A 26692-nucleotide genomic window follows, 5' to 3' on the forward strand; every position below is an offset into this window, starting at 1 on the left:
CCTTTATCAATTGATTCTCAAGCTTCCATGGCTTCAACATTTCTTGTAGTTCTTGGTTGTGAGACATCTTGAATTAAGAAATGGCAAGCTATGGTTTCCAGCATTTCTTATTAATTCAGCATTTCCTATTAGTTCTGTGTTAATTTCTATTTAAGTGGCAACCTTCATTTCAAATATAAGTTTAAGTAACCACATTGAACTATGCATGCCGATATTCAAGCTATACATTCAAAACCACAGGAACATCCAACACCAAATCGAGTACCATCTCATTGATCCACAATGCTGTAGATACTTATTGATAATAGACGAGATGAGAATGATAAATGTCACTGGGCAAAGACCATTGACATACATTGACGACTTTACAAATTACAATGACTTCCAAAATTAGATGGACATATCTAAGCATATATACTCAATACCAATCCACCTAGAGAATAGAAGAAAATCACAAAATGTACAAATCTTGCTACGATCTGAAAAGTATTTATTTTTCTATAATCTAACCATACAAACATAAACACATCTTAGATGCATAACTTCTAAAAGATGTACTCAATGAAATTTAACGCACAAGTGCTACCCAAGTCCTACTAAATACCAAAACAAATGGTATCAACATGTACGCAATCAAGATCCTACATTACGGATTCAACATCTCGCTTGAGACCCTAACAGAAGTGACAAAAGAAGAAGTCGATAAAACACTAAAAACATGCACGGAAAAGAACCACTATACTCATGGTCACATGAAAAAGCCTGTCGTAACCATTAAAAATGTCACATACTTACTCAAAAGAGAGGTCTATAACCAAATCCATGATACCCAAAGCAATCCATTTAGTGTATCATATATGTGATAAGCAAGGATTCAAACATACCTTCTTTTAAACTTGCAATACATTTAAAGCAGACCCCCGCTCCCCCCCGCCCCCCTCTGACCCCCCCAAAAAGACCCTATCTCTAACAATGGTAAGATTCATTGTAAAAGTGTAGAGTTGAGTGGAACAACAACAAACCAAACTTTTACAAAGCACCAAAACATCAACCTCAGCCACCACGAATGTTGCCACATCATCCAGCACCCACTCCAAGTAATACCCATGAGCTAATTCAAAAGTGATGACGTAGAGAAACAAGACCAAACACTTTACCTATAATATCATATGCAAACAAAACGAAAAGGTGCACTTAGACAACATGACGAATGTTGAAAAATACTCTAGCAACATAAAAAAGATCCAATAGAAAAAAGAAATTCAAACCTATGAATCATTCAAAGAACATTCAACACAGAGGCAACGGTTGATAGCATAGGCAAGGCAAGAACTAGAGTAGGACACGGTTGTGGAAAAGAATGCAATAATTGCATGTTACAACAATCTGCATGAACACCTGCTGAGATGTAAAAAATATCACTTTTTGAAGAGGAGAAACTTGATATAGCATAGGAATACATTGTACATGATCTATTCTAAGTTATTTGATACTTAATAAATAAGTATAGTTCTTTCATTTTCTGCACCATCCATAGCTTTTAAAAATTTAAAATTTAAATAGATTCATGGTTTCTCGAATCAAGTCAAACTCTAAAGCGAAAGGCCTTCGCTTTGGGCAGACCAAAAATAGAACCCCTCTGAAGCTGAGAGAGAGAGAGAGAGAGAGAGAGAGAGAGAGAGAGAGATGGACTTGCGCGGCGCTGGTCTGCTGGTGCTGGTCTGGCTTAACTTCACAGTGTCATGCCACGGCTATCGTCCTGGCGATTTTGTTCCAATGGCCTTAGCGGGCCAATACCACAACGTAAGTATCGTCCATGAACTCGTGTCTTTTTCCTTTCTCGTAGCGAGCGTTATTCTTAGCATTGTTGCTATTAGTATCTCCATCCCGTCGGCAAAATCTAATCATTTCAGGCAAGATCTGCGTTTATCTGTAAGAACACGGAAGACTGGCATAGCGGGGCTAGGAGCGATTTGGCATTTCAGGAGGAACTTTGATCATGTGCCTGCAAATTTAAGAATCAAAACTTTCTCACGTTATTACCGATCAGCTGGACGCATTGCGTGGCAACCAGTGGAACAGCACACTTGGTTTAAGTTTCTTCTCCCGATGACGGTTTTCCTTTTTCCCTTACGCGATGTGGTCTTCTTCCTCTGGTGAACGGCCTGGTGGGAACCTTTGCACATGCATTGTACCCTCTTACCCTTGGGCCAATAGTCCTTCTACTCAAGAGAATGCGTTTGTTACTCAGGAAAATGGAATGATGAATGCGGGGTCTTTGTGCAAGACTTGTTATGTGGATGCATCATAAAGACAAGCGCACACAAACTAATAATATGACATCTAACTAGCATAATTATGTTCATCATTTCATGATGATTGACACTTGTTCATGTTCTTGCTTTGCACATGGTTGGTTCAAATACATCCTTGCATGCCTCACAAATGATTGGATCAGTAGCCGCATGTCATTAGTTTTTCAATCACTAGTAAGATGCACACAACACGTCACATTACATCAATTTAGAGGATTAACTAATGACTTCACTCTAAGGTTTGCATTTATTGCGTTATTGTGTTTAGTTGTGGTCGTACATCTTGTGTTTTCCCTATGCGAACCCTAGCATATCTTCACAGTGGGCACTGGATTAGGCTAATGATGGAGATGAGCATTGGAGGATGGGGAGTGCCACCAGATGTTAGAGAGTGCTGAAATCTGCAAGACAGGGTAGCTGCCAGTAAGCAGGGCCAGCTATAAATAGCTGAAAATGACCAAAATCGATTGAATGCGACATCATGATGATGAAAGTGGCTGACCTATAGCTAGGGATGGTTTTCTTGAAGAAATGTTGATGGCCAGCAAATAACTGGTTGCCCCAGTTTGAATGCAGCCTCTAAGCACTGAAAAAGAAATGCTACGAGCTAGATCTCTCAAACAGCTAATGGGAACACACTAAAATTGATTGAAACTGAGTGAAAAGTGTAATGCACTGAAATACATACTCTAGAAAGGGTAGAAAACAGTTAGAGCTCCAATGTCTTTGTTAGACTCTAATGGAGCTCACAACTAGGAGATGATTGATTAAAATAAGACGAGTTAATACCCCTCTCATTCGCAAAATTGGAATCTAGGAGGGATTGCAAGGATAGCTCACACCGAAATACCTTGAGGCGTCCCACTCTATACTAACTGGGGTATCGGTCCAAGTGTGCATGATGGAACCTACCAAGACTATAGAGGCGATTGTTATCTTACCTCGGGAGCCCAAAGGGCCACCCCAAAGAGGTGAGGCATTAGACAAAGAGTACTTGTCAATTGCCTAGTGACCTATTGGAGCCTACAAAGGTACATTGAACTATCTTAAAAGAAAAAAAGAAATTGAGTGGAGTGAGAAAATGAGGGGGATGACAGGCTCCAACATTACAAAATAGAAAGACTAATCCAACCACCCATTAGGATGTTAGAGCCTGTCTACTTATAGATGTGGATCCAATTGAAAAGTTTGAGTGTTTGCTTATGGGACATAGAAACTTTGTAGCATTTTGAGTTTGGGATTGTTGAAAACAAGCTTATGAAGGTTTGCATCTTTTTAGCTTAACATCCCTTCGTATGCTCAAAATTGAAACTTAGGAGGGACTGTAAGTATAGCTCATTCTAGAATACCCTAATGTGGGTGCACGATGGCTGCCCAAGAATCTACCCAGACTATAGAGGTAATGGTTGTCTTACCTTAGGAGCATAGCAGCCAGAAACATCTGAAACATTTAGAAACGAAACGTCGGAAATGTGTTTCGTAAGTTTCTTTCAAGAGGGGATAAAATAAGAAACGCGGGTTTTTTTTATATAGGGATTTTTAATAGTTTTGATTGGGGAAAGAGGTTCTAAACCTTTATGGAACTCTCTCTTAAACAAAGAATGACTAATTGAGCTTGAGTGATAATAGAGTCAATTGAGAATAATACATTATAAGTTACATATCCACGATCCATTATTGACTTGTCACTTATGTCAAAGTTAGTCTTTGGACAAGCTACACCATAGAATAGAACTCAAACATTATGATTTATACATATCATACAAAGAAAATTGAAATTAACATGTAAATAGCCTATCTATAATATGGACTGAGTCAAAGTTGCAACATCATGATTCTCATTTCAAAACAAACTGACAAAATGTCAAAATTGAGAATGAATCGTAATATATCATAAGTAACTCATAAATGAGACTAAAGTCGCATAATATTCAAACCTCGAGATAAGAATAGATACTAGATTGACAAAGTCTAATAACTAAACAAAATCACAAAAAATCAGTCTCTCATCCAAAATCTTGAGCCCTCACGAGCAATTACACATCATCATCATCATGTTTAACATTGCCCAATAGTTTTTGTCAAAAAAACCATGTTTTGAATTCCAATTCACTAAAAAAATTAAAAATTTAAAAAACGCCCACGTTTTTTACTCTAAAAAACGTTTCGTACTTTAAGAAACATTTCGTAAGTTTTAAATTCAAAGAAACGCGTTTCTTAGCTACTATGCTTAGGAGTCCAAAGGGCCACCTTGTGAAGAAAACTGTGGAGTGACTGCTAGGGTTTGTACTGAAAAAACATAGTGTACAACCATGATAGAGACACAACAATAGAGAGAAAGATGTGTAAAAATCAAGCCCTAAAAGCAAAACTCAAAACCCAAACATAGAAACAAACAGAAGGAGAGAGAAATAATAAAACTATGAAGTGAATGAAAATTGTAAATGAATGAAGAGTGTACAAGTGTCCAAGGGCAGAGTAGTAGTGTCGGAGAGTGATGTCCACAGGAGACGGATCCCAAGTATTGTAACCACGAGTCAAAGATGAGAGAGTGCTGAATAATGAAGGGTAGCAAGCTAGTTACCCAAACACAACAAGTGGAGGCTGAAATCTAGTAAACGTAGTAGTATACCATTAGGGAAGGTTGAAGATTGATCTCCCAAGGCAGGAAACTATTAGGAGACAATAGGAGAGGTGTTTGTTGATGTAGGTAGTGTGCTGGACAATAAAAACACAAGTACTGCAGAAATTGCCTGGTGGGCAGATGGCAGTAGCCTGTCACTTGGCACTAGATGTTGAAAATGCAGGTTGATCAGGTGTTATGATGACATAGCAGATGGAGACCTCCAAACAATAGGGTGATGGCTGGAAGCAAGCTGCCTAGAGCTGGATAGTGATGGGCTGCAGTTGGTGATGGCTCAATAGCAGATTGTAGGTGGCTGATGGCTGAAATTTGTATGGTAAAGTGAGAAACCTGCACAAAGGGATGAAGATTGAATGGGGCAGCTTGTCTATCCATAGATATGGATGGACCCTCCCAAATTAGAGTTTCATAGAAACTCTCTCGAACCACACACCGTTTTTGTGTTTTAAATAAATAAGCATGTTTTGTGGCTGCTTAAGAGTCTAACCAGCATATAATGCATTTCTTAGCTCAATACCCCCTCTCAAATCCAAAACAGGGTTAGTAAGGAAGGCTAAGCTAGGTTTTGCCTAAGGGGTCCATCTCAAACCAATCAAGGTATCAGACAAAGGGTTCATAGTGGCTGTCCCATGGTGTACCAAGACTACAGAGTCAATGGTTATCTTACCAAGGGAGTCTAAGTAGTCACCCTAGAGAGGACAGGGTATCAGACAAAGGGTGTACGTCGGTTGTTCAGTAGCCTACCGAGTTTTGCAAAGGCGGATGGAATAGTTTTTTTTTTGTTTTGTTAAAAAAAAAAGGTGTGTTTAGGGATGGTTTGCGGTTGATTAAGTAAGTATACCATACGAAAGAATAAGAAGGGATAGTTAGGTCCAACCCATCACAAAACAGACAAGCTATCCATCCACTCGAGAGTAAGGATAATGAGGGAAAGGGCGACGAAGGAGTGGTGGTGTGGTGTAAGAACCTTCAATGGAGACAACTCAAGATCCTCATAGGGGTGCTCTACACAATGAGATGCATAGTTGTCAGAGTGCAGCGGTGCGGAAGCGTAGGACTGAGAGAGAGAATGCAGAGAGAGAGAAGAGAGAGAAAGAGATAGTGGAAGATGAAGATCTGTTGTATAAAGTGTGCTGTATACAAAGATATGCAGATATATACACGGGCGTAGTGCGCTAGACTGCGTGTCTCCACCTCGACGATGCAACCTGCTGTTCACCTCGAAGTCCGCTGCAGTCTGCACTGTCTCCGGTCTGAAATCTGCGAACAGAGACGGAATCTGCATGAGCCTCCAGCCTGTAATCTGCGAGCAGAAGAAAGTGGGCAGACTGCAGAAATTTTGGCTATAAATAGCCACAAAACAGGCGCCAAAATATGCAGGTCGGCTGCATTAAATGCAACCGATTGTCCTGGATCAGGTCGGATTGCCATATGGCAGTCCGATTGGGTAGTCTGACTGGCTGCCCGACCAGGACCTGATCTCGCTAACAATAGTATGCTATATGTTGAAAATGCTCATGTAGTAGGTGCTACTTGGATAGTGTCCCTCACGGGGAAATTGTTCACTCGTCCAAGTGCCCTTTACAAAGATGATAAAATCATGCAATGCAAAGGAGAAGGTATAATAGGGGGGGGGAAAGGCCGATGTCGAAGTTAAGTGCCGAAACCTAGAGAATACCAAGAAGTGTAGCAAACCCCTCTCAACTATGGATGTCGATGTCGAAGGAGGAAGAGGAGCTGGATGTCAGTGTTCGGGTGGTTTTGAGAACCATGATGTGAGGAAGCATTCCAAATGGAAGAATAAGATAGAAGGTACCACTATGATAGCATCAAAAGAGATGTTGCACGATTTGCCTTAGGAGAGGAAGTCTCCGTGTTGGTAGAAGAGCAAAACTCCTAGAATGATGAAACCATGAATGGAATGATGTGCATTGTCATGAGGATGTGAAATTTTATTGCTTTGCTTAGCATTTATTCAAACGTTATTCAAATGTGCCAATGCCACTTGCACATGCGAGATGCAAGTCAATTATTTCTCAGTGTGGGACCTAGGACCTTGAGATATCAGTTGGTACCAAAGGCAAAAGTTGTAATAAGTTATGTGTGACAAGTACTAGGTGGTACTTGGTGTCAGTGAGATTTGGGCCTATTGGCCACTAATGTCAGTGGGGACATCAGAGACTAGTTATTAATTAATTAATTAATGTTGGTCTAGTGGCTAATAACTGTTAAAGGATACTTGGAAGACAAATTGGCTGAACCAATTTAACTAATTGGTTGGTGAAATAAAATTTTCGAGTATTAGAATAATGATTAAATTAATTTTCAGAATTAATATTTTGAAAATTATTAAATTAATTTTCAGAATTAATATTCTGAAAATTAATTTTAATAAGTTGGATAATGCTGGAAAGCAGGATTAGAAACCTGTCACTTGGCAAAACTTGCCCATGCAAGTGGGATAAACATTTTTAGGGGCTGGTGGAAGTCTATTGTAGACATTGTGGGAGAGAAGGAGGCTATTAGAGAACAAGGAGAGGCTACTGATGTGATTTGCAGCCACTAAGGATCAGTCCTATAGCATGTGACAGCTGTTTGGAGCCCTCCAGTAGTAGGTGATAGTAGCCCAAGGTCCTTTTGGTGCAGTTGACAATATATAGGATGGGGCAAGAGTCTTTCTGGTGGTCCTAAGCTTTAGGTGACAGCTTCATGGCTGTTTTCAGTAAGATAGTAGTAGTTTTTTAGTGTTACTTGCCATAAAGCTTTGAAATTTCTCTCTCTATAGTATTCTCTCTCATCCCCTAGCCATGTCTCAAGTTATCTCAATATTTTTCAGCAGTTTGAGCCATCAGAGAAAGAGATTTTAGTCAATCTTTGATGTAAACCCTAATTTAAAGTAGAAATTAGGGTTTTGATAGCTGCCTTGGGATGCGTGTTCTGAATTGAGGGCCTAGGACTTGAACTCCAACGACTGAAATTGAGAAATTTGAGGGAGGTTTAAGAGGCTAGCCAACCAATATCAGGATTGAATTTGTCTTTCAAGGAGCAGGATAAAGGCCAATCCCTAAGAAAACCAAGGGGCAAATTGGTTTGGAGTCTTGCTGGTCAGTTTTGATAACAAGAGGCACTTAGATTAGCGGAGGAGATCAAAGGATCTTAGCTGCACTCCTTCCATTTGCAATATAAGATAAAGAAATACCGGAAGGGACACCAATTTTGGGGCCAATAGGGTGTAAAATATCCAAGTTTAAAGTGGTAAAGTGTGCATTTTCAGTTTATGTGAATTTTATGCTTGTTGTAATTAGTGCTAAATCAGGTTATTTACCACCCTATTCGAGGAGGAAGGCTGGTTTCACATATCCCAAGTCTCGACCTTAGGTGGGATTGGTGCAAACTTGCATGTTAGCCTTACACTGAAAACTAAACCTTGCAAAAGAGATGAAGAGCTGCAAGCACAAAAGCTAGTAGTGAGATGCTTCAAAAAACAAAACTGAAACGAAAAGGCAAAACTGAATGAACAATGTAATGATGCAAATGTGTATGTGTGTGGGAGTAAATGCAACTGAAGACTTAAGAAGGAAAATCTAAGGGCAAAATCCTATGGGCCCGACTCAACAGTCTAAAGACTTAAGAGTGCAAAGATGGAGCTAATCCAAGGATGTGGCCACCATCACGTACTCCTACTAGCAGGGGTCTACCAATGAAATGCTTGACGAGATGGTGAGGTCCTAGATGGAGGTGAATGAAGTGGATGTGTAAATTGCAATGGGATCGGTACTAGTAGGCCAATCATCTAATTCTTTAGGATTAGCGAAAGATATCAGCTGCTAAGGCTGTCGGCGTGTCGCATGTTTAATAGCCATTGGGGCAAATGGAGTAGATGGTGCACCAACAGGAGGTGTAGCCACATTGGACTGGGCAGCTGGAGTGAAGGCAATCGTAGCAGTTTGTTGTGGTTTTCTAGGTGGAAGACTATGGGCCTTGGTATTATACTCTTCGTCCACATGGCCGAACCTCTGTAGTATATGCAAAATGTATTTTTCTTAGGAAGTTGTTTGCTAGATGGGTTTTGTTTCTTTGGTTCCGTCTAAGAAAGAGGAGTCACTCTTTAATTAGCTTACCTTTGCATCTTGTGAATTCTTGCCACTGTTGGTTTTCCCTCCAGAAGAAGAGGCAACAAACCCCCTTTGCTTATGGTGAGGCTATGTGGAGGCTTTTTTATGGACTTGATCGTGCAGCCATGTGTAATGCAAGAACTGACACTCAAACTCGTAGAAGGTTAGTAATCTAGGTAGTGAGATAATGTGCTGGATAAAATGGAAGTTTTGTTGGGCAACTTGTTTAAGAAGAACGTAACCTAATCATCATTTGACTTCGGGGAGCCTACAATGGCAAACTCAATGAGTACCATTGATATGTGGCCAACTTGACTTTTAGATCATCCCTTTCCTTAATGGAAAACTCTTGAAGCTCAAAATTGACATTGATACGTCGAGTGTGATTTCGTGCTGCGTAGTGGACAATGAGAGACTCCAATGCTCAAATGTGAGGGGCAAATGCTGCAACTGAGAGTGAAACTTAGCAAGCAATCCCTATATTAGTTGAACATTGGCTGTGGCATTGTGGGCTTTTCATTGACGGATGAGATGAAGGTGAGCTAATGGAGGGTGCGGCATAGGCTTTAGACCAACAACGAGGTCCCAAAGTCCTTGGGATTCAAGCACTTGTTGCATGAAGTTTGACCAAGTGGTGGAATTCAACGTGTTAAAACAGGTCTTATCCATGAAGGCTATCTTGGCCATTGCAACAGGAGTGGCAATGCTAGGAGATGGATAAAGTGTATAAAGGGGGTAGGGTGGATAGGGGGGATAGAGTGGGGTAGAGGAGTACACTTGTGAAGTAATCCCAGAGTGCCCACCATGCCTATGGGAAGTGTGCATGATGGATTTGAATGTGGGCATGGATTGGCTAGGCATGGATATGTAAATGCAGGAGGAGCCCATGGAGGAGGGATAAGGACACGTGGAGTAGAGGATGGGAATTCGTGTGGAGTGATCCATGGAAAGTGTGATGATGCACCATAAGCAGAGGATGGAAGTTCCTGTATTTGAGAGGTCCAAGGAGGTGTGTGACTAGGGGTAGTGAGGGGGATGCCTGTCACAGTCATCCCAGAGGGAAATGATGTGCTCACATGGAGAAAGGTGGAGGGAATAGTGTTAAAGGGTGGCATATCATGTAACGATGCAACGTGATTTGAAGTGGTATGAAAGTGTGAGTATGGAATGGAGAATGAGAATATGCTAGGACAGAAACGGAGGTTCCAAGTGTGTTGGATGCGGATGTGGAGTGTAATACAAGGTTTTGAAATAAAGAAGAGAGGAAATTGGGGCGTGGGCTAGAAGAGGTGGGTAGGAGGAGAGGGATTTGAGAAGTGTGGCTTACATACTCGAATGAAACGGAAGATGTAGATATACTTGATGAAGGATGCTTGCTTCGAGAGTCCCCTCTATTGATGTTTACATACAAAAAATCATTTGGATATTGCACAACAAAAAATAGAAACAAGAGAGGGTTTTGATTTATACGACTCAACGGGGTTGTACAAGCCTAACACTAGGCTTGGCTGAAATGAAGATGGATCGCTAGTCATCCCAAATTTTGTACGTCCTCCATGATCGGAGAGGTGGCCAGCCTCGCCAATCGGTCCGCATGGTATAGCAATACTGGTTGGAGTGGTGTAAGATCCACTATACATGATGCGCAAGTACTCTTCAAACTCCTCCTCTGTCAAGAGATTGAAATTTGAAATAGGAGAAGATAAAGAAGGTGAAGGTGAAGGTGGGGTGTGGTTTTCCTCGCTATTGGGGGTAAAGGTGCCTATGCCTAACTACCTATGTATTCATTACACTGACAGTATCTACACATGTACGTTGCAGGTGGCGGGTGTCCATCATTATCACTTCATTTTTTATTCTATCAGTGACATTTGATTAAGGGAAGGCTAGTCACACATTGTGATTGTTGGAGTTCCACAGACGGTGTCTCACTCTCTTGCTCTATCTGCCATAGCTCATTCTTTGCTTTTGCTTCCGCTTGTGTACTTCTACTCGGGCTCTACCGTTCAATTAGTATCATAGCCAACCATTCGAGGAGCTTCTTTATCCTTTGTTTTAGCCCGGATTCGAACGTTCAACTAAAGGTTTCATGACAACCATTGCTTCTCCCTCTCGAGGTATGCATTGATTGTGCTTGTTGAGGAGCTTCCCTAGGCTTAGTTGAGTCTCGTTGAATGCTTATTGAATTGAAGAGCAACCATTTTATCCATTTTGAGTGCATATAGAGCATGTTGTAGAAGTTGTGGACAGCTATGATAGCTTGACAACACTGTCGTATTTTAGCCATAACTTTGGCATATGGTATCGGATTTGGGCGTTCTATAGCTAGAAACAAAGAGCACAATTAGAGTTACAGATCTGGGTACTCACATAGTTGATTTTGTGCAGTTTTCTGTTTTCTATTTCACACAGAACAGAACAGTTCTGGTTTGGACAGCAAACAGTAATTTCCATAATGTGCGTTTGATGCTGCAGGGGTGCTATTTTGGTGCATGGATGGTATAGTTATGCTTTTGGGACTGATTTGAGCTTGAAATAGCTTAGATTTCACTGTCATCTTAGTGCTGTAATAACATGGCAGCAAGCATTTATCAGTGAAAAGCTTATGCCTAATGCTCATTGATGTTTTATGGGACACTCAATGGATGTACCACTACTTTAGTTGTTATGTATACTTTCCGATATGCTATGGCATGCTTTTGAGTTGAGATTTGAGCTCTGTTACATTGATCTTGGCTATGCCTTGGTTACTTCAGTGGCTTATGTAGATACGGCTCGAAGAATCTATTGGGTTTTATACTCCTAGCTTATGCTCATGTATCTCGGATACTTGGATGTCATGTACTTGATGTTTTGAGTTTACATTGCTCGTTTGATATTTGCTTTTGTTTTAGTGGGAGTTACTTGCACTACTTTTGTTGTTCCATAGAGCTTTGGATTTATATAGTTGAGCTTAAGCTTGCTTTCACTGAGATTGTGGGACATTTACTACTCTCTTGATATATATTGGATGCAGTTATTCTACAATGGGTTGATTTGATCACTTACTTTGAACCTGACACTTATGTCTGGTAGTGTATTGTCAGTGATATTTATATGCTTCTGGGTTATGTATTGAGCTTTGCTTAATGGGTTATGCATTTGGCAGCTCTTCTCTCTTTACCTTGAGGTCTCTTATGTGCATGATATCTATGCCTACCACACGTATGATTACTAACACTTTGCAATTGTAACAGCCTTTAGTGTCGGTTGTTCTTGGTCTTCTTTCTTGGTTGCTCACACCTGGTTGTTAGCATATTGCTACAGTTTATTATAGTAGCCTATCATTTCAGTTTTATGTATTCTATATGAGGACAATCACTTGGATTTGACAGTTACTTGATTACAGTTAGTGGAAAGCTCATCTTTGTGGCAATTTTTTTTGCTTAGCCCTTGATTTGGTTGTGATTTTGGGATCGATTTGCTGTCATTTATAGCAACCTGTTTGTCTTGGATTGTGCTTTCATCTCTTACATTGTGGCTGGTGGATTGAATAACAGTGCTATTTTTAACATTGAGAAGTTGGATGGGACAAATAATAGCTATTGGAAGGCACAAATTTGGCAGGTCCTAGTGCAGAAATTGTGGATTAAGCCATTGAGACGTGAGTATGTAAAGATCGAATGCTTTGATGCAAAGGATTGTATTGAACTAGATGAGTTATGTAAATCTATAATCATTTTGTATGTTGTCTCTGAGGGGCAAACCACATGGGTGTTATGGGATAAGATTTGCAATGTCTATGACAAGCAGAGCACTGCCTCTTAGATGTATTGGGTGAAGCAACTCATGGGCCTTCGTATGAAGGAGGGGATCTCCATGTTTGTTCACTTAGATGAGTTTCATTCTATTTTCAGTTAATTGTCTTCGTAGGGAATTGAATTTAAGAACAATCTTCCTTCTGTAGGTTCTGTGGCAGTAAGTCCGTATTGACTTGTCACTATTATAGGAAGCAGAGTTATATTCGGCCATAGTGCCATAAAATGCGTGATGATAAGTGCAAGGAAAAGGAAAAGGATAAGATACAGGAGAAGAATGATGATCACAGTATTGTCCCTAGCATGTCCAGTGCCAAGATTGAAGTGATTAATGTCATGCAGACCGATTCTGATGATGGCTATAGACTTGTAGCTTCTTCTCTTGATGTTTGCAGTTGACTGACACCTCGTCCATCTATGCTCAATATTGGCTCATTGATTCAGGAGCTGCATTTCATGTCACCTCTCATTGAGAGTGGTTTTACTTCTACTATAGCGTGATAGAATTTGTCAGATTGGATAATGACTTGGTATTGGATATTGTTGGTATTGGAGATGTCTAACTATACTTTCCTTTAGACAATATGTTTACTTTGCATGATGTAGTCATGTTATGGCTTTGACTAAAAGCCTACTTTCAGCTGGATAGTTGGATGATGCTAGTTATGTTGTCTTTATTTGTGATTTCTCATGGAGGCTTTACCTATGGAAATCTTGTCCTGGCATGAGGTGCCAAGTCTGGCATTCTTTTCCCTTACTTGTATTTGGGTCTATTGATTATGTTTTGATAGTGGCTATAGTACCATATGTATCATTATGGCATTGTCACCTTGGGCACATGTCCTTAAAGAGAATGAAAATGCTTACTCGTTTGGAGTATCTTTTGTTCCTTGACTATAAGTGTTTTGATTCTTGTGATCATTGTTGTTATGACAGGTAGAACCGTAGTTTGCATAAGAAGTTTGGAATTATGCGCATGGGTGAGTCACTAGCTCTTGTTTATTCTGATATTTGTGGGCGTATGTCCTATAAGTCTTTAGGTGGCACAAGTTATTTCGTTACTTTCACTGATGATTACTCATATAAGGTTTGGGCATATCCCATAAAGCAAAAATCGAAAGTCTTTGGTGTTGGCTTGCTTTTGTTGAGAACTAGTTTGGGTATAGGTTGAAATGCTTACGATCTGATGATAGGGGAGAGTATGTATTTAAAGCCTTTGAGCAATTTTGTGACAAGAGGGGTATTAAGCATTTGTTGACTGCCTTGTAATTCCTACCCTAGAATGGTATGGTTGAGTGCATAAATATGATGATTCAAGAGTAAGCCCATACTATGCTTAGCCAGATAGACTTACAGCAATACTTTTGGGCTAAGGTAGTTATCATTGCCATACGTTTGTTTAATCGATTCCTATGTACTACTATTGGTTGTTAGGTTACAGAGGAGGTATGATTTGAAAAACTTCCATCATATGCTCATTTGTGTGTCTTGAGGCTTTTTGCCATGTTTTGAAGGAGAAATACAATAAGCTGTATCCTAAGTTTGTGAAATGCCTATTTCTTGGTTATGGGAATGCAAGTGAGATGGGCTATCGCCTATGGGATCCGCAAGCTTGGGAGGTCATCTGTAGCTATGATGTTGTTTTTCATGAAGAGAAAATGCATAAGTAACTTAAGCAGGTCGTTGAGGTATGCAGGGTGATATTTCAAGAGGAGTCTCCTGTTACTGTACAGCCCGGTAGACAGCTTGCAACAGCTAATGCTTCAGTGGCCTAGGGCCATGGTGCTAGACAGGAGATACAAGCTCTAAAGGCTATTTTGTGGCGGTCTACTAGAGATAGATATGAGCTTGATCGGTTTGCGCCCTCTATGGATATGGTGACAGATACTGGTGAGCCTCTTATCTAAGATGATACCATGCTAGAGATGAGTTACTCTTGGGAGAGTATGACCCACTAAAGAAAAATCATACGTGGGATTTGGTTCCTTTGTCTAGTAGAAAACATGTTTTGCCATGCAAGTGGGTGTACAAGTTGAAGAGTACCCCTATATATCTCAAGCTAGCCTATAATGCCAAATTGGTTACTAAAGCTTTTAAGCAGGAGCATGGTGTTGACTTCGATGAAGTCTTCTCTCACGTCATCAAGGTGATTACTCTATGCTTGGTTTTGGCCTTGGTTATGTAGCTCGATATTGACCTCTATCAAATGGATGTCAATATGGCTTTTTTACACGGAGATTTGCATGATGAGATTTATATGCAGTAGCCTAAGGGCTTTGAGAAAAAAGGCAAGGAACACCTAGTGTGCAAGTTGAGAAGTAGCCTTTATGACCTTAAGTAGGCACTTAGGGAATGGTATCACAAGTTCGATGATTTTATGAATTCACAGGGATATACTTGCAGTGATATGGATCCATGTTTATGTATGAACAGGGCTTGTGATGGCAATCTTATGATTTTGGTACTCTATGTCGATGATATGCTAATTGCTGGGAGTGCTTATGAAGAGCTGGATGCCTTGAAAGGTCAGCATAAGAAGAGCTTTGAGATGAAGGACATGAAATAGGCATCGCATATTCTTGGGATATGCATCATGCGCAATTACTCTAAGGGGCTTTTACTTGTCGCAAGAGTATATCCAAAAGGTTCTCGATTGGTTTGACATGTAGGATATTAAGCCTATCAGATGTTCTTTACCTTCTCATGTGAAGGTTAGTCAAGCCGATTGTCTGTAGTCTGATAAATAGAAGGCTGAGATGGCTAATATCCTTTATGCATCCACAATGGTCGGAAAGTTTGATGTGTACCATGGTAGCCACTCGTCCTAATATAGCATTTGTAGTGGGATGTTGTGAAGGATATCATGAAGTACCTTAAGGGCATTGCAGATATGTGTATATGTTATGGTGGCCAGGATACCAGAGTCCAGGGGTACATTGACTCAGATTATGTAAGACATGCAAATAATAGGAAGTCCACCTCTGGCTATATCTTCATCTTTGCTGGAGGTGCTGTTTCTTGGATGTCTAGGGTGCAAAAATACACGACCCTATTTACTATAGAGGTAGAGTATGTTGCAATCACTGAGACTTACAAGGAGGCTCTCTAGTTAGGCTATTCGGTAGCAACTTTGGTATTACTGATGTGGTTTCTACCGTGCATTCAGGTTCTATGAGTACTATTCAGTTAGCCAAGAATCTAATCTTTGATACGAAGATAAAGCATATTGTGGTGTGTTACTACTATATTTGAGAGGCCATTTAGGACAAGTCTATTGAGCTTGGTAAGATCTCAACTGACCAAAATCTTGTAAATCTGCGTATTAAAAGTCTCTTTGCGGAGCGTTTTGCCTTCCTTAGGAAGCCTGGTGTTGAATGAGATGATGTCTTTTATCATCCTATTGTACCTTATGTGCAATTGTCTTTGTTACTTTTTTTTTAATTCTCTTCTCACTAGGGGCAAATTCTCCTTTAAGTAGGAGGTGGTTGGGGGTGAAGGCACCTATGCCTTATTGCTCATGGATTTATTACACTAATAGTACCTGCACACCTATATATTGCAGGCGGTGGGCGCCCATTACTGTTACTTCATTCTTTAGTCTTTAGTGACATTTGAATAAGGGAAGGCTGGTCACACATTGTGATTGTTGGCATTCCCACATACCATGTCTCGCTCTCTTTGTCTCCTCAAGGCCTCTAGTGATGGAGAAGCTTGCTAAGACATCATGGAGTTCAAGGAAGGTGATTGAGACATTGTGATTCGGTTACGAGTCATTCATGTGCATTGCACAAAATCTAGCACTCCACAATATCTGCAGGATACTCTTTACAAGAGCACCAACTCTAATACCATGTGAAGAAAACCATGGAGTAGTTGTTAGGGTTTGCATTGAGGAAACACAGTAAACTCAAAACTCAAACATAGAAAGAAACACAAGCAACAAAAGAGAGAAATAACACAACTTTGAAGTGAATGAAAGTTATAAATGAATGAAGAGTGTACAAGTGTGCCCAAGGGCAGAGCAATAGTGTCAAAGAGTGACGCCCGCTGGAGAGGGATCCCAAGTATTGTAACCACGAGTTAGAGATGAGAGAGTGCTGAATAATGAAGGGCAGCAAGCTGGTCACCAAAACACAACAGCTAGAGGCTGAAATCTAGTAAATGTAGCAGTGTACTAGCAAGGAAGGCTAAAGACTGATCATTCGAGGCAGGGAACTGTTAGGAGATAACAGGAGAGGTGTTTTCTAATGTAGGCGGCGTGCTGCATAGCAAAAATGTAGATATTGCAGTAGTCACCCAGTGTTTAAATGGTAGTAGCTTGTCACTTGGCACCAAATGTTGAAAATATAGGCTAATTAGGTGCTATGATGATGCAATAGATGTAGACTATCAAATAGTAGGGCGATGGCTGGAAATAGGTGCCTAGGATTGGATAGTGATGGGTTGCAGTTGGTGTGACTAAACAACAAATGGTAGGTGGTTGATGGTTGAAATTTATAGGGTAGAGTGAGAAAGTCATGGGGACGTGAAATTTTAAGATGCTTTAATCTTGTCGAGAACATTTCATTAAGCTATTAATCAAATGTGCAAGGTTATTTAACACATGTGATGTATATGGCAATTATTTCATGGTAACAGGCAAAGGACCTCAAGGATGCAGTGGGTATCAAAGGCAAAAGTTGTAATAAGTTATTTTAGTTGACAACTTCCATGGCTGTTTGAGCAAGGTAGTAGCAGTTTTTCAGTGTTTCTCTTGATGAAACTCTGAAATTTCTCTCTCTACAACATTCTCTCTCATCTCCCAGCCATCTCTCAAGTTATCTTAGCATTTTCGAGCAATTTGAGCCATCAAAGGAAGAGATTTCAGTCAATCTTTGTTGTAAAACATAATTTATAGCAAAAATTAGGGTTTTGACAGCTGTCTCGGGATACGTGCTCAGAATTGAGGGCCTAGGACTTGAATTCCATCAGCTGAAATTGAGGAATTTCGGGGGGATTCAAGAGGCCACCTGCCAATATTAGATTTAAGGCTGAATTTGTCTTTCAAGGAGCAAGGTGAAGGCCAATCTCTAAGCAAACCAAGGGAACATTGGTTTGGAGGCTTGGTAGTCAGTTTTGACAGCAAGAGGCACTTGGATTAGTAGAGGAGATCAAAGGATCTCAGTTGTACTCCTTCCGTTTGCAATATAAGATAAAGAAATACCACAAGGGGCGTCAATTTTGGGGCTAACAGGGTGTCCAATGTCCAAGATTAAAGTGGTTAAGTATGCATTTTTTCAGTTTATGTGAATTTTATTCTTGTTGTAATTAGTGCTAAATCAGGTTATTTATCACCCTATGTGAGGGGAAGATTGGTTTCAGAGAAACTTGCACAAAAAAATGAAGACTCTGAATGGGGGCAGCTTGTCTATCTATAGATATGGATGGATCCTCCCAAATTAGGGTTTCACAGAAACTCTCTTGAACCACAAATCATTTTTGTGTATTTGATTAAATAAGCATGTTTTGGGGCTGTTTAAGAGGCTAATATGTATACAATGCATTTCTTAGCTCTACATACCCTAGAGACGTCAAGGCATCGAATAAGAGTGCTCATTAGCTACCTAGTGGCCTATTAGGACCTAGAAGGCGATGAAACCGTGTTGAACTTAATAAAAAAAAAGAATTTGTGCCTAGGGGTAAAAAGTGGGATGACTGGCTCCAATATCACAAAATAGAAAGACTAACCAAATCACCCATCATCGTATTAGTGATGAAGGAAAAAATATAGAGGTATGTGCCATATGCTACCATAGTATGTAATGCCATGGAGACTACTATACGATGTGCCATGAATATGGTGGATCCCAAGTTGACCACTCTATGATGAAGGAAAAGGGATAGAATGCACAGGTGCAAGGAGGTTTTCATCTTGGGATGGATACATGCAAATACAAGTGTTTCTTTCTTCCAAAGCGCTCCATTCACAGAAACACAATGCCAATGCATAATGTATGCAAGCGATAATGCAAAGTGTCATGCTTAAATAGAATGCTGTGCAACAGTGCCACTTGGACCTCATAGGGAAATTGTTCACTTGCCCAAGTGTCCTTTTACAATCATTGATCATTAAGATGGAAATAGGTGATGATACAAAGTACAAATGGCATAGAGATAGGGAATGCCCATTTCGGCACTTAGGAACGGATTAACGCGTTCCGGGAGGTCTGAGCCTAGGAAACGTTGGCGGAACGTTCTAGCCCGTTTTGTGCCTTGTTCCTGCCCGTTCTGCCCCGTTCCACAGCTGTTCCCTATTTGGAACAGCCATTCCAGTAGCAGGGCATAAAAAAAAAAAACGTCATTCCTGTCCACCTCAACTCCCGCCTTGGCTGTCTATCGTGACTCGTTCCGATTGTCGCCTTGCGAGTCACGCCCTGACTCCCACCTGCCCGACTCCCACTTGCCTGGCTTGACTCCCGCTTGTAGTCCATGGTCATGCCTGTAGTCCATGCCACACAGTCTACCCCTGTCGCTCGCGATTAGGTGAGGATCAAGACTCTCTCTCTCTCGTGCGCACTTTAGATTCCAGAATCCAGGTCAGTCTTGACGCTTCACTCCTTGAGGCTTGCCCCAAATTTAGGGATGATTAAAGATTGAGTAGGGATTTGCAATTTTGCCCCAATTTAAAGCATCTATGATTCAGGCTGTAATCTCCCCCAAATTTGGGGCATTTTGGATCAGTTGTTGGCAGTTGTCCCAAAATTTGGGGCTTTCTCAACAAGGATTGGGGCCCAAATTTGGCTGCAATGTCCCCAAATTTGGGGCATTTTGAATCAGTCATTGCCTCAAATTTGGGAGCTGAAAATGCACCAAATTTTGGGGCGTTTTCAGCAAGGGAATGCAGGCTGGAATGCCCCAAATTTGTGCCATTTTCAATAAAAGGAATGTAGGCTGAAAAGTAGCACCAAAGTTCAAGCATTTTTAGCAAACATTTAACACATGCATGTTGAAATTTTGGCTGCAAATTTTTGCAATTTCATTGAACTTTACTGATTATTTGTCACTTTTATATAGATGGCAGCAATGACATCTATAGGATCTTCATCATCCTCAGCAGGTACTTCGTCAACACCTAGATGAAGTCAAAGCACTACTTGGTGTAAAGAAATACTCTGACACAGAAACACAAATAACAATCGTACGACAAAGCACGATTGATAAAAGAACTCAGTTAGGGTTAGGGTAACTCAGAGACAATGAACACAGAAACAACTAAAGTGATATAATTGCTGAATATACAATGCTCATGCAGCAAACACACTATGCAGTGAATGAATACTGAACCTCGAACTCCTGTATCTCAAGGATCAGGGTAGGGGTAATGAGCTGGAGAGTGTGTCGTACTTTGAGCGGATCCCGAATCGTAGCAAGGCAGCCTCCGAATGTCGAATGCTAGCAAACACAGCAGTGAGAAGTTGGATCTGATGCAAACAACACCGAGGAGAGAGAAATACTAAAAATGCAGGCTGTAGGAGAGAGAGAGGCTAAAAACGCAGGTAGGACAGCCTATAGGAGAGAGAAAAATGCCAAATGCAGGCGGGACAGGCTGGCGACAGCTTGTAGAAGCTGGGCGACAGCTGGAGGAGTGGGAAAACTGCCAAATGCAGGCTGCAGATGATGTGGCAGGTAGTACGGCAGCAGGCGTGTGCAGGAACAACAGTCGCTTGGCTAGGATCAGCTCCAAACTGCGAGAAGAGGGCTGGAAATCAGGTGCCGATTGATGTAGACAACAATGGACAGCTTCAACTGAGATGTCCTCCGCGAAAGGGGTGCGGACAGCAAGCTGAAACACTTGAAATCTGCAAAAACGAGATTGTGGACTGAATGGAGGGTAGCATACGTATTTATAGAAAGTTTGGGCCCTCCCAAGTATGTTTGTGCTTATGGGACACATAAATTCTCTAGGATTGTGTCTTTTAAATAACTAGGTTTCTTCATTAATTAAGCAAGTTTTGGGGTTATTTAAGTAAAGCTAATGCATTTTTAGCTCGACACCCCCTCTCAGGCCTAACAATGGTGCCATGAGAAAGATCTTTTACCCCAAGGCATCCCACCCCAAAGTAGCCAGAGCAATGGACAAAGGGTGTGTGTCGGCTGCCCAGTGGCCTACTAAGACTACAGAGGCGATGGTTATCTTACCAAGGGAGCCCAAGTGATCACCCCAGAGAGGACAGGGCAATGGACAAAGGGTACACGTTGGCTGCTCAATGGCCTACTAAGCCCTACAAAGGTGGATGGAATCAGCTATGAACTTTTTTAAATTTTGAATGTGAGAGATTTAGCATTTAGTGGGGGTGCAAATCAGTTTTCGTCCTATTGAGTATCCGTGCCCCAAACAGGAGAATGATAAAGGATGGTCAGACCCAAGACCTTCACAAAACAAGCACACTATTCCTACCATTATTGGGTGTTGGTGAAGAAGGAAAATGGTTGTGGGTATAGCAAATATGTAAAGCAAGCAAGACAAGCAAAACAAGCAAGCAAGCTAAGGAAAAAAGTGCCTTGGAGACAGCCATGGGTAATGCCACGAATATGGTGGATCCAGAGTCGACCACTCCAAAAGACCAAAAAGGAATAAATGCGCACAGATGCATGTTTACATGAACAGAATGCCAATGCATGGGGTAATGCAAGATGTCATGTCTATGCACAATGCAGTGCAACGGTGCCACTTGGACAGTGCCCTCACAGGGGAATTGCTCACTTGCCCAAGCACCCTTTTACAATCATATTATCTTGATAGTGTGGATGAAGTTACAAATGTCCATAATACAATAAAGGAATGAATGTCTAAAAACTGTAAGCATCATCACTGTCACTACCAAGAGTAGAAGCTGCTCCCTCTCAAACTGGAAGGGAAAGCAAGAGGGAAGCAGCCTCTCCTCCTCAATTTGAAGTAGGGGAGGGTGTACCCAAACCGATCGTGGATAACAGGTATTGAAGAATCGGCCGGTTGATTGCTTTGGTCAAAATATCTGCAAAATTGTTGAATGTGGGTACAAACTCTAGGTAGATGGTAGCTCAACCTGCTCTTTGGAAAAATGGAAGTGGACTCCCACATGCCGTGTTTATGATGTAATGATCGGATTGCCTGCAAGGGCAATGGCACTCTGGTTGTCGCAGTAGACAACGGTGGGAGGGTTGCATGGGAAATGAAGTGCCACCAATAAACTTCTCAGGTAGATGGCCTTGGTGGTGCCATCGAAGAGAGCCTGATACTTAGCCTCGTCCGTGGAAGCCGCCACGAGAACGCCGGGTGTCGGGATCTCTTGTCCAATGAGAATCAGTGTACCCTTGCAAACATAAACCAGAACCATATGTCAAGCCATAAGAATAAGTACACCGTAAATAACGCAGCACACGAAGACATGCAATCCAATGTGACATCCTAGGTGCTGTGAAAGACTGACTAAGTATGCTAAGTGAGTAAGCTAAATCTAGTCTAGTGTGAATTAACCAAAGAAGTTTTCCTACAACAGAGCGATAGGTATGCACATCGAAGGGCTATCCTAGGGTATCCTTCGACAAGTGGACAGTAGGATAAAGAGGCGTGGTCACATTGGCCTTGTTTGATCCGAAGTGTGCTATTCCATTACTTGAAGAGCGTACTTCTATTGTGACACAAATATGCGTCCCCTAGAACGAACTATCTCCATCCCCAAAAAAAATACAACAAACCAAGGTCTGTCATCTCAGAAGTAGCACTAAGCTTTGCCTTAATGTTTGCTAGGGCAGCAAAATCTGAGCTTGTGATGAGTAAGTCGTCAATGTATAGCAAGATATAGCTGACCCCCTCTGCAGTAGATTAAACATATAAGTTCGGGTCATAAGGGGTAGAATGGTATCCATGAGTCCGTAAGAACTCATTCATCCTATGGAACCAAGATCGTGATGCTTGCTTCAACCCATAAAGAGCTTTCTGCAAGTGGAATACCTTATCCCTTGGGTTCCCTGAAGGAAAGCCCGGTGGCTGCTCCACATAGACTTCCTCCTCCAAATAACCATTCAAGAAGGCACTGTTGACATCCATGTGATATATCGGCCAACTATGGTGAGCGGCCCGCGCGAGAAGCAACCGGAAAGATGTCAACCGCGCGGTAGAAGCAAAGGTCTTTTCGTAATCAATGCTATGCTTCTGTCAAAACCCTTGCACGACAAGGTGAGCCTTGTACTTATCTAAAGTCCCATCAGCTTTTAGCTTGGTCCTAAAAATCCACTTTTTTCTTGATGACTTTCTTGTGGCTTGGATGATCTACCAATGTCCAAGCTTCATTTCAGTTAATACTCTCTAGCTCCTTCTCCATAGCCTCTCGCCATTGAGGGTGCTGAAGAGCCTCCTGCCATGTATTCGGCTTAGAATGCGCTATATAATCGACTGTAAATTGCAACGCAAATGAAGCCTAAGGAGCAAACCGGGCAGATCTTCTAGGTCCCTCTAGAGTAGGATCCGGTGGTAGGATCCCCGAATTCCGCATGGTGTGCTAGTACCAGCGGGGTAACAGGTCTCGCGGAGGGGGATTGGGAGATGAATAATCTACAGGAATGGTAGGAGCAGGGAAGTAGACCAGGCTTAGTAGGCACAATCTCCGATGATGCGGAAGGAGGAATAGGATCGACATCTTGTGCAAAGGATTGCACGATATCCCTCTCATAAAAAACGACATTCCTCCTAACGATCACCTTGTTTGTCCGAGGATCGAACAAACGATAGGCTTTCGCTTTAGAGGAATATCCAATAAAAATAAGGAGATCAGCTTGGAGAGTGAGCTTTTCTATCTTATCGTCAGGCATGTGGGTGTAGGTACGACAGCCTAAGACTTTGAAGTGGGAAATAATAGGCCGAGAGCCAAAAAATGCCTCATACGGGGTCTTCTGAAGAAGAGCCATAGTCGGGTACCGGTTGAGAATGTACATCGAAGTGTTAACAGCCTCGACCCAAAGGCGCTTAGGGAGCTCTGTTGCGAATATCATAGAGCATGCCATTTCCATGACTGTCTGGTTCCTACGCTCTACGACTCCAATCTGAGAGAGGGAGTTAGTAGAGGTGAGCTGGGTGAGAGATGCCATGCTTCAGTAGAAACTCGGAAAACACGTGGGAGATAAACTTACCACTGCTATCACTCCTCATACAACCAACACAACGACCCGTCTGGTTATGAACCGGCAGTACCCAAGCAGAAAAATAAGTAAAAGCATCGGATTTATGCTTGAGGAAGTACACCCACATGTATCTAGAATGATCATCCACTAACAAAAAGAAGTACAACGTCCCATTCAAGGCGGCAGTAGATGTCGGTCCACAAAGATCAACATGAATCAATCTAAGAGGCTCCTCAGTGCGATGTGTGGACTGTTGAGGGAATGGGGTATGGTGTTGCTTTCTGAGCTAACAAGCTTTATAGATATCGTGAGCTAGTTTTAGGCGGGGAAGGCCGTCAACCAGCTATCGGCGGGATAACTCATAAAGAGAGTCATAACCAATATGTCCTAAGCGAAAGTGCCAAAGATGCTCATTGTTCGTAGGCTCCTGAGATGTGGCTAATAATGCCTGGAAGCTATGGAACACGGAGCCCTTGGTTATCGGCTCGGTCAGAAAGTGTATCATGTGGTGAAGGCCATTAGGCTGTGCCTCACTGCGAGCAATCACTAAACCAGTCTGAGAGTCAAGGATCTCGATTGTAGTTGTCATAATGAAAATTGCTTGTTCCAACTAGCAAAGCTGCCGAACAGAGAACAAGTTCACCCCAAGTTGGGGGACATGGTATACATTGTTCAACGAAGCCAGATCTGGACCCTTGTCAGTGGCAAAACTGATGCTACCTTGAGCTTGAATCTTGATCGAGGAGTTTTTTCCTACGTGGACCTGTTCGGCTGCAGGGGCTCAGGTATGGAAAATGTTCTCTATAGGAGTCATATGATGTGTAGCTCCATTGTCCACAATCCAAATAGGAGCTGAAGTGCTCAGTTGTGACGTGTGGGCCTCTGCGGTAACCTCGTTGGGAGGCAACTCACATATGTGGACGAGACTCACATTTGATATGGAGACAATGTGGGCCTCTACAGACCAGTCAGACAAGCCCTATGGAGTTGAGAACATTGTCGACTGAGATGGCTGAGCGGTGGCAGTATGAGTCTGATCTTTAAACTGCCCCTTGCCATCAGCCTGCTTCCCTGGTCGGGGGTTGCCCGATTGAGGGGCAGGGATCTGAGATTAGATTTGGGTACTGTGCCTCTGGCCTTTGAGCGGCACTCGTCGTAAAAATGACCAGCCTTTTGACAATGTTGACAATACCTATTCTTTTTAGGTACATTCTGCCACCCTTGTTTGAGTTGTGACTAGGAGTTTCCTTGGGATTTCTCGGATGGATTTTGTTTTTGATTGTGAGTGGAGGTTTGATTTTGTTTGCCCTTTCCTTGTTGCCCCTTCTAAGAATGAGCAACAAGAGCTCCTTGTGAGGAATAATTCATATGAAATTGATCGAACAATTGTGCGTAATGCAACAATTGAGACTCAAATTCATAGAAAGTAGGCATGGTAGTCTTTGAAACTATACCTTCCACAAAATTGAAGTATTTCTTGGGAAGCTTGTTCAGAAATAATGTGACTTGATTATTAGAGGACTTGGGAGTCCACATAGTGGAGAATTCGGCAAGAAGCCGCCAATACTTAGCCAACTTGACTTTCAAGTCATCCCGGTCAGTGATTTTAAAGAGTTGAAGCTCATGGTCAAGATTTATACGATGGGTCCTAGCCCGAGCCGCATAGCGGAAAGTCAAGTGTGCCCATCGTTCTGACGCTAAGTCAAAATGCTAAAGCTGAGAATGAAACTCAGGCAAGAAGCCTTGCATCAGCTTGACAATAGCGGAGGCATTCCTAGCCTTCCATGAGCAGACAACCTCGTATGGAACAAATGTGGGATTAGGTTGGGTTCTAACCCTTGCACAAGATCCCATAGGTTTTGGGGGTCAAGGACATGTCTCATCAAGTTCGACCAAGTGGTAAAGTTTGACTTGTTAAAATGAGTCTTATCATTGAAAGCATGCTTGACAGAAGATGAGCTGGAACCAAGAGGTGTCAGGGAAAGTGGGATAAGATGGAGGTGGAGGGTAAGATGGTGGTGGTGGATGTGTTTGATAGGAAGAATGAGGGGAAAAAGATGGATAGACAGAAATAGGCGGGGAGTTTCCAATGAGTGCCGATTGATGTGGAGGCATTGGAACATGGTTGTTTTCATAAGGTGCTGATGGAGGTGGAGGCACTGGGATAGAAAGCCTTGTCCAAAGCTTGGCTGGGGCACAACAGAATGACTGGGAGGTCCACTAGGTAATGCTATAGAGGCAAGCTGTGGTATCAACTAATCCACACTCGGGACAGACTAAGGGGGATATCCAGGCTGCAATGATCCCAAAAGTGTGTGAGAAGGAGGTGGAATTGTCAGAAGTGGTGCAGCAATGAAAGTGTAAATATAAGCTGTAATAAACTGCTGAAACACAAGACAAAAGAGAAAGGGAAAGAAAGAACACAATACAGATGAGAACTCAGATGTATGCTCGGGAAATGGAATCCATATATCAAACATGAGACTGTCGCATACAACAGTGAGTCGCTGGCTGTGTGGGCACCGGCACCGGCTTCTCTCTCCATCGAACCTCTAGGTGGTGAACTAACCAACTGAGGAGGAGCCCGGAATAAATAGGCACAAATAATGCCATAAAATATGTTAGGTCGGCCAGCAATAAATGCCAAATATGACCATAAAATGACACAATAAAAAATGCCCA

General features: G+C 41.9%; 1 protein-coding gene across 2 annotated transcripts in view; it reads left to right on the forward strand.

The window, feature by feature from the left end:
* Window positions 1-1612: 1612 nt before the first annotated feature.
* The window catches only part of NPU (ATP-dependent helicase/deoxyribonuclease subunit B), an 85032-nt gene continuing 59952 nt past the window's right edge, over window positions 1613-26692 (forward strand). Inside the window, exon 1 of one of the 2 annotated variants that reach the window (XR_015694896.1) lies at window positions 1613-1803. Coding sequence is in view for 1 of the 2 variants with exons in the window: in XM_087700204.1 (XP_087556330.1) it covers window positions 1687-1803 (117 nt within the window). In the remaining variant the exon portion in view is untranslated. The remainder of the gene's footprint in view (window positions 1804-26692) is intronic. The other variant, XM_087700204.1, reaches the window with a different exon arrangement.

Source organism: Lygodium microphyllum, chromosome 2 (genome assembly GCF_053477565.2).
Source record: "Lygodium microphyllum isolate KBCC chromosome 2, Lygodium_microphyllum_v1.1.10, whole genome shotgun sequence".
Lineage (NCBI taxonomy): Eukaryota > Viridiplantae > Streptophyta > Polypodiopsida > Schizaeales > Lygodiaceae > Lygodium > Lygodium microphyllum.